Consider the following 7,815-nt stretch of genomic DNA (forward strand, 5'->3'; position numbering starts at 1 on the left):
GTGTCGCTGAGCATCCTTGGGGATAGAAGCGGCCCCTCCAGCAGGCTCCCCGGGGAATGCTGCTTTTGCAGAAGGGAAGTTTAGCAGACAGTTTTGCAAAGTGATATTTAATGACACGCCGCTTCTGGCTGCTGACAAATTAGTTTTATTTGCTGTGTTCCCTGGGGAAACGAGAGGCTGGAAGAAGAACTGTGATTGGTGGGTGGGGAAAGGGGGGAGACAGAAGGAGAGAGAGGGAGAGGAGGAGAAAAGGGCGGGGGGGAGAAGAAGGGAAGGGGATGAGACGGAGGGCGGGAGAGAGAGAGGAACCCGTGTGGAGGCGCCGTGCACCGGGCCGTCCTTGTGCGCAGCGTGGCGGGGTCCCACCGACCTGCATCTCCCCTGGGCCTGCTCACGTGCGCCGTGGCTTGTCTTCCTTCCAGGATGTGGAGAAGGAGAAGGAAGCCTGCTCTTACCTCAGCAGAGAGGAAATCCAAGAGAAAGTTCACAAATACAACTCGGCTGTCACCGACAAGCTGAAGATGACCTTGGTAAGCACCAGAACGTGTCTGGGCCGGCGCCTGTCCAAAGACGGATGGAAGGCGTGGTCCTGCGGTCTCTGTGTTTCTAAAGTCTGGAGCACATGGTCAGAAACGGGCGGTCATGGAAGGTCAGGAAAGGAGATTATGCAGCTTCAGAGCCAATCTGTGTTTTGGGTTTTCTTGAGTCGGAGCCTCACTCTGTTGCCCAGGCTGGAGGGCAGTGGCACGCCCACGGCCACTGCAGCCTCTACCTGCTGGGCTCAGGCGATTCTTGGCCTCAGCCTTCCAAGGAGCTGGAACCACAGATCTGTATTTTGGAAGCTATGCTCACCACTATACCACCAACGCCTGCGCCAGATCTGTGTTTTGAAGTCACTTTGTCTCAACGATCAGTTGCTGGGTTCACCTTAAAAAGGTGAAACACTAAACTTTTTTATTTTTGTTTTTGTTTTTTTGAGCTGAGTCTCTCTCTCTCACCCAAGCTGGAGTGCAGTGGCACGCACAATCACAGGGCAGCCTCCACCTCCTGGGGCGGGTGATCCTTCTGCCTCAGCCTCCAGAGTAACTGGGATTACAGGAACGCACCACCATGCCCAGCTCATTTTTTGCTTTTTTCATAGATACGAGGGCTTGCTATGTCACCCAGGCTTGTCTTGAGCTCCTGGCCTCAAAGAATCCTCCCGCTTCAGCCTCCCAAGGTGCTGGGATAACAGGCGTGAGCCACTACACCCAGCCTACATTTTTCATCTAAGGAAAAAAGTTCCACTTGCCATTGCTTTTTGTTTTTTCTTTCTTTCCCCACAGAAATGAAAATAGTCACAAGTTTCCATATTGCTTCAAAGATAAAAAACTGAAGTGTTGTACAATACTTTTTTGTAAATAAAAATGAGGAGAATGGGAAGCTGAGGTGAGCAGATTGCCTGAGCCCACGAGTTCAAGACCCGCCTGGGCAGCGAGACCTCATCTCTACAATAAATCAAAAACTCAGCTGGGCGTGGCGGCGCATGCCTGTAATTCCGGCTACTCGGAAGGCTGAGGCGGAAGGATCGCCGGAGCCCAGCAGGTCGAGGCTGCGGTGGCCGGGAGTGGCCACTGCACTCCAGTCTGGGCAACAGAACGAGACTCCAACTCAAAAAAAAAAAAGAAAAAAAAGAGAAGAATTAATATTGTAAATTGATCTTGTGGAAAGAGTGAAAAATAATAGACCATAAAAGAGTTTTTGATTTTCCGCTTTAACTGTGGCATTTATCTGTAACACATGATAATTTTAGTAGAACATCACAATAAATCTCTTCTAAATATACTGAATGCAAAGAAAAGTGAAGACAAGGCCATTATTGCTATTTTTGGCAACTAAGAAATAGTGATTCTGCCATAAATTGTTTATAACAAGTAGTAGTTCATAGAGTAGGCTGAATTTCTTTTAAAATACTGTTGCTGATGGTTTCTGACATGCATCTCACCCTCTGCGGGTATATATGTCATATTAAAAAGTTTAAGCAGGCCGAGGTAAGAGGACTGTCTGAGCCCACAGGTTTGAGACCAGCCCGGGCAACTTGGCGAGGTCTCATCTCTACAATAAATCAAAAGTTAGCATGGTAGTGTGTACCTATAGTTCCAGCTACTTGGAAGGCTGAGGCAGAAGGATTGCCGGAGCCCAGTGGGTGGATGCTGGGGTGGCTGTGTGCATACCACTGCCCTCCAGCCTGGGTGACGAAGTGAGACTCCGACTCAAAAAAACAAAACAAAACCATAACGCCAAGCCGGGGGCAATGGCTCACACCTATAATCCCAGCACTTTGGGAGGTGGAGGATTGCTTGAGGCCAGGAGTTTGAGACCAGTCTGGGCAACAGGCTTGTTTTGCGAAACCCCATTTCTACAAAAACTTTAAAAATTAGCCAGGTGTAGTGACATGTATGCCTGCGGTTCTGCCTACTCGGGAGGCTGAGGCGGGAGGATTGCTTAAGCCCAGGAATTGGAGGCTGTAGTGGGCTGTGATGGTGCCACTGCACTTCAGCCTGGGTGACAGAGTGAGACCCTGTCTAAAGAAAAGACAAAGTTGAAGCAGGCGTGATGATCTTGTATACAGGGCTAGGCATGAACATAGCCTGTGTTTCCGTCGCTGACTGCCAACTTAGGTATTCGGGATCCAGCTGAGACGTCCCTCTGTGTGGTCCTCTGATGTGTGGCCTGGACGCACCCCCCGTCTCTCACAAGTTTTCTGGTGTGGCCAGCATCACTCCCATGGACTGAGCCTCGCACTCAGGCCTGACCTTGGGCTCATAGCGCTGGGGCCGAGTCTGGGGACCGCTGTTGCCATGGTGTCGGGGCCTCTTTCTTTCTGCCTCTGGAGGCGCCTTGCAGGGGCATCCGCCGCCCTCCAGGGTGGTTCCTGGGGGAAGCTCTAGCCGGTTCTGCTGCGGAGGCCCAGGGGGAAGGCCAGGAGCACGGTGTCCACCTCCCTGCGTCCCCGCCCGCTGTGCTCCCGTGCCTGGCTGAGTGTGGCCTTCTCCACTACAGAACTCCAATGGCGTCTACACCGGCTTCATCAAGGTGCAGCTAGAGCTGTGCAGGGCGGCCTTGGGCCCCGGGACGCCCGCCCCCGGCGGCAGCTGTGTGAACACCCTGCACATCAGCAGCTCCAACACCGTGGCTGAGGTCATCGAGGCACTGCTCAGGAAGTTCCTGGTGACCGAGAGCCCCGCCAAGTTCGCACTTTACAAGCGCTGTCACCGGGAAGACCAAGGTACGGCCTCAGCGGGCTCTGCCTCTGCGGGCCTGTGTCCTCCTGAGCTGGGGGCCGCGCGGGGGCGTTGGGGGCGGGGGCACTGTGAGCCCTGTCCCGGCTGCGCTTGCTGAGGCCTGCTGTCCGTGTGCCCGGGCTGGACATCTGTGTGCTGAGGACAGGGACAGTTTCTCGTTGCCCTCTTAGACGTGAGTAGCTTTGATTTTTTTTTTTAATTTTTAATTTTAAAGATGTGGGTTCTAATTCAGGGTTAGGTATACAAGTGTTCATTATGCAGGCACCCTTGTTGCTGAGGTGTGTCCCTCCCCTCCCCTGGCAGGTTCCCACTACTGGCAGTCCCCCGCTTCCCCGGCTTTGATTTTAATGCTCTTTTGAAACAGAGGGATGCCTTTGTGCTGGCATCTTCACGAGCACACTCCACACGTGTGCATGGGCACACAGAGTGGCTTGGCGGCCCCGTGCTCGTCTGTGAGACTCGAGTGCGTGTGTCCTGTCAGGTCACGTGTGTCGAGCATTCCAGCCTTCTCGCGGAAGAGGGCGGCCCAGGTGCTTCGGGATCCTTGGCTTGGCTTGTCTCGCCGGCATTGCACAGGGACATTTTGGCCCCGCCCCCAGAGGCACAGAAAACAAGGAACTGACATTCCGGCAAGGAGTCTGTCTGTCCGAACTCCACACCACGTTCAGGGATAGAAGGGGAAGGTAGAGAGCAGCCTAAAGCTAAGATGGCCGGGTCCAGCAGGGAGCAGCGACGACTCCATGGTGGGCAGCAGGGCCTCGGGGACTGAGCACGGTCGCTGGAGGTGGGACGTGACAGTAGGGCTCTGGTGAGTCCTCCTGGTTGTTCTGGGGGATGCCTGGAGCGGCCGTGGAAGGAAATCCATCTGCCTGCCAGAGAACGTCCAGGGAGAAGCACGACCAGTTGCCGAGTGCGCACGCGTGTTTTCAACACACACCCTGGGCTGGACCCTGGGGAGTATGGGTGAACGGCCAGGTCCCTGTCCTTCCGCATGGCATGCGGGGACGTTCCCATCCCCAGGACGTCACCCCTGCCACGCATGGTGCCTGGAAGTACCAGGATCACGGGGGCGCTTGGGCAGCATTCTTACATGCGTGTCTGTGGGTCTGTCTTGTCTGTCAAGCCTGAGACACACAGAGCTGTCCTTGAAGCCGCCCGAGCTTGCGTTCTGCCTGGTGGCCTGTTTGTGCTGCTGCGTGTCCGTCACTCAGGGGCTTTTGCTTTGGAGCTCTGACTCCTGCTCTCTGGGTGACACATTTGTATTGTCCTTAAGGAAGGTCTAGACCCTTTTAAAGGCTTCTTTCTTTCTTTCTTTTTTTGAGTCTGAGTCTTACTCCGTCATCCAGGCTGGAGTGCAGTGGCACGCTCATGGCCACCCCAGTGTTACTTGCTGGACTCTAGCAATCCTTCCGCCTCAGCCTTCCAAGTAGCTGGAACTAAAGGCATGCACTACCATGGCCGGCTAATTTTTTTTATTTATTGTAGAGACGAGGTTTCGCCAAGTTGCCTGGGCTGGTCTCAGACGCACGGGTTCAGGCAATCCACTCACCTCGGCCTCCCAAAATGCTGGGATGACAGGCTGAGCCACCAAGCCCGGCCAGTTTCTTGCTTTCTACAGGGAGGAGAACCAACGGCCAGCTATCTGGGGGCCGTGTCCTTGAAAGTCCCTCCTCCTTAGTCGAGGACCACTGGGCCCAGGCAGATAGACCCGCAGCGGGATGGGTTTCATCCGCTGGGGCTGGTGGCGGGATGAGGGGGCTGGTGGCCAAGGGGCCGTGGCCTGGGTCGGTCGAGAGGAGGGGGCTGTCGCGCTCTCGGGAGCGGCCCTCACGCTGCCTTTTCCTTCCAGTCTATGCCTGCAAGCTCTCCGACCGGGAACACCCGCTCTTCCTGCGCCTGGTGGCCGGGCCCCGGACAGACTCGCTGAGCTTTGTCCTCCGTGAGCATGAAATCGGAGAGGTACGTGATGGCTCTTGACGGCGCTAAACCACCTGGGACAGCGCTGAGCCACCTGGGACGACTGGGCCTGCTTCCTGGCTGTCGTCTGGTGACCTGACCCCCAAGGAGAGGAGAGCGAAAGCAGGGAGGGGAGGGGAGGAGAGAGAAGTCTCGGCTGTGCAGAAACGAACCCAGAGTCCACCCCCAGTATAATTCTCTTATGACATTCTGTGGGCCTGTGATTTCCAGAGACGGGAAATCAGATTTCTCAACTTGATCTCTGACCAAAGAGTCATTTTCGCCCCTTCCCACTTCCAAAGTACCCTAACCCGGCCGCGCTTTGAAAGGTGACACTCTCCATATGCTCGCTGCTCACCGGAGTCTCCAGGCCAGCTCCCTCCTAGAGGGAAGCAGGAGGACACCCGATCCTTCACGCCGCTGAGAGACATGGGCCTCTCCAGACTCCTTTCCCCGCTGTGCCAGCTGTGACTGAGAAGGGGTGTTTCCGCCTGTCCGCAGCCATGTTCCCTCTGGGGAGGGTCGGCTTTGGCCTGATCAGTGGAAGAAAAAAAAGCACCGAGACACCCTGGGCTCGGGTCAGCTCGGAAATGGCCCTCGGGCAGATCTGTCTGGAACAGGAGGTGGCAGGAGGGCCCCTGCAGGACGCCTTGCAGTGCCCACAGCGCAGGGTTCTGGGTGGAAAGTCAGGACGGCAGGACTCTGCGGCCACCCTCCCCACCCCCCACCTCCATGCCTGGCCCTGGTGGGGGGCATGACCCTGGGTCAGTCCCATTGTTCGGCCTCAGTTGTAAAACCTGTCATTTGGGACTAAACTCTTTACAGGGCGGTTTGGTGTCGCAAGTAGAAACGTATGTAGACGTGCTTTGTACATGCGAATTACAACTTATTCAGGGAGCTTCAGGAACACAGTGATTTTAGACCTTTTTGAAGTTTCTTCTGATCTTGGTGTTTGGGGGCTTTTTAAGAAAGTCAGGAGCCGCATTTGGGGAGAAAGCTGGGTGAGGAAGGCCCCTGGTTGGCAGCTGGTAGCCTTCCTGGGTGGTGAAGCCAGACACATTAGCACAGTCTGGTCTAAAAACAGAGCCGTTTTTTCAATTGCACATTTTTAAAAGAAGGTCTCGCTATGTTTCTGAGGCTGCTCTCAAACTCATGGCCTCAAGCAATCCTCCCGCCTCGACCTGTCAAAGTGCCGGGAAGACAGGCATGAACCACCAGGCCCAGCCAGTGAGTCTCAACCAAATTTGCATGCTACAAAGGGTGTTCTGGGCCAGGCTTGTGGCTCATGCCTGTCATCCCAGCACTTTGGCAGGTCGAGGCGAGAGGATTGCCTGATCCCAAGGGCTCGTGACCAGCCCGGGCCACTTGGCGAGACCTCGTCTCTACAATAAATCAATACATTAGCTGGGCATGGTAGCGCGTGTCTAGTTCCAGCTGTTTGGAAGGCTGAAGTGGAAGGGTTGCCGGAGCCCAGCAGGTCGAGGCTGCGGTAGCTGTGAGCGTGCCCCTGCGCTCCAGCCTGGGCGACAGAGGGAGGCTCAAAAAAGCAAACCAACAGCCAAAGCCAACGGGTGTTCTGTGTGGGGAGCCCAGGCATGGGGCAGCCAGGCAGGAGGGGCGGGAGCAGGGGGTGGAGGCGGCCCAGGACAGCAGAGAGGGAGGACCGCGGGCCCGATGGGGATGGCGTGGCTGAGGGAGAGGTGACACATGGACTGTGGGGAGTGAAAGCCAGCAGGGCTCTGGGGAAGATGGAGCCGTCTGGCGGTGTCTCCTGCCTCTGGGGTCAGACCGGGTGGGGAACGGCCGCGTCTTGTGGACTCAGGGGCCTCCGGCTTTGGGGAGCCCATCCTGAAATAGGGTGGAAGGGCGGCGAGGTGCACCCGAGCTGGGTGTGGAGGTGCTTGGGACTGGCCCACCCAGCCCGGGGTCCAGGCCTCATGAGGCTGGGCTGGGGTGGCCGCCACCCTCCTGAGTGCCGCCTCCGAACGACAGCGCGTTTCTCTGTGTCCTCCACAGTGGGAAGCCTTCAGCCTCCCCGAGCTGCAGAACTTCCTGCGCATCCTGGACAAGGAGGAGGACGAGCAGCTGAGGAACCTGCAGCGGCGCTACGCGGCCTACCGGCAGGGGCTGGAACAGGCCCTGGGCCGCGCGTGGAAGCCGGGCTAGGCCAGCGACTGCAAGGGCCTTCCCCGGGGCTGTGTCCTGGCCGGCGCCCGGGCCTCCCTCTCTCCCTAGGGTTAGTTCCCCAGCGGTGCCGCGGCCGGGACGGGACCGCGAGCCTGGCTGCCGTGCCGCGACCCAGAGACCCGGGCTCTCAGGAGCGCTCTGGACGCTTGGAAGCAGGGACTCTGGGGCCAGGGTCTTTTCCCGAATTTCCCTTTGGTTATTTTGATTGTGGGAGGAGGACAGGAAGCTCGAGGCTGTGCACGTGATTTTCTAAAGCTTCACCGGGATCGCGCTGAACACCTGTCCTGTCGGCTCTTGGTGGACGTCGGAGGCATCGAGCCATGTGCCTCAGGACACGGGAATCCAGGCCTGAGCACTTGACTGTGGGGGTTATGGACGGGTTGGCAAG

General features: G+C 56.8%; 1 protein-coding gene across 1 annotated transcript; it reads left to right on the forward strand.

The window, feature by feature from the left end:
- Positions 1-428: 428 nt before the first annotated feature.
- Positions 429-7,406, forward strand: RASSF3 (Ras association domain family member 3). The gene is made up of 4 exons (XM_008049269.1): positions 429-530; positions 3,043-3,268; positions 5,134-5,243; positions 7,257-7,406. Exons 1-4 carry the CDS (start codon positions 522-524, stop codon positions 7,404-7,406), a joined length of 495 nt encoding a protein of 164 aa, XP_008047460.1. The 5' UTR covers positions 429-521.
- Positions 7,407-7,815: the final 409 nt, after the last annotated feature.

Source organism: Carlito syrichta, unplaced genomic scaffold, assembly GCF_000164805.1.
Source record: "Carlito syrichta isolate Samal-C Ts95f unplaced genomic scaffold, Tarsius_syrichta-2.0.1 Scaffold131125, whole genome shotgun sequence".
Lineage (NCBI taxonomy): Eukaryota > Metazoa > Chordata > Mammalia > Primates > Tarsiidae > Carlito > Carlito syrichta.

Coding starts and splice junctions, on each gene's coding strand:
- RASSF3 (XM_008049269.1), top strand. Junction 3,269..5,133: donor CTGTCACCGGGAAGACCAAG/GTACGGCCTCAG, acceptor TTTTCCTTCCAG/TCTATGCCTGCAAGCTCTCC. Junction 5,244..7,256: donor GTGAGCATGAAATCGGAGAG/GTACGTGATGGC, acceptor TGTCCTCCACAG/TGGGAAGCCTTCAGCCTCCC.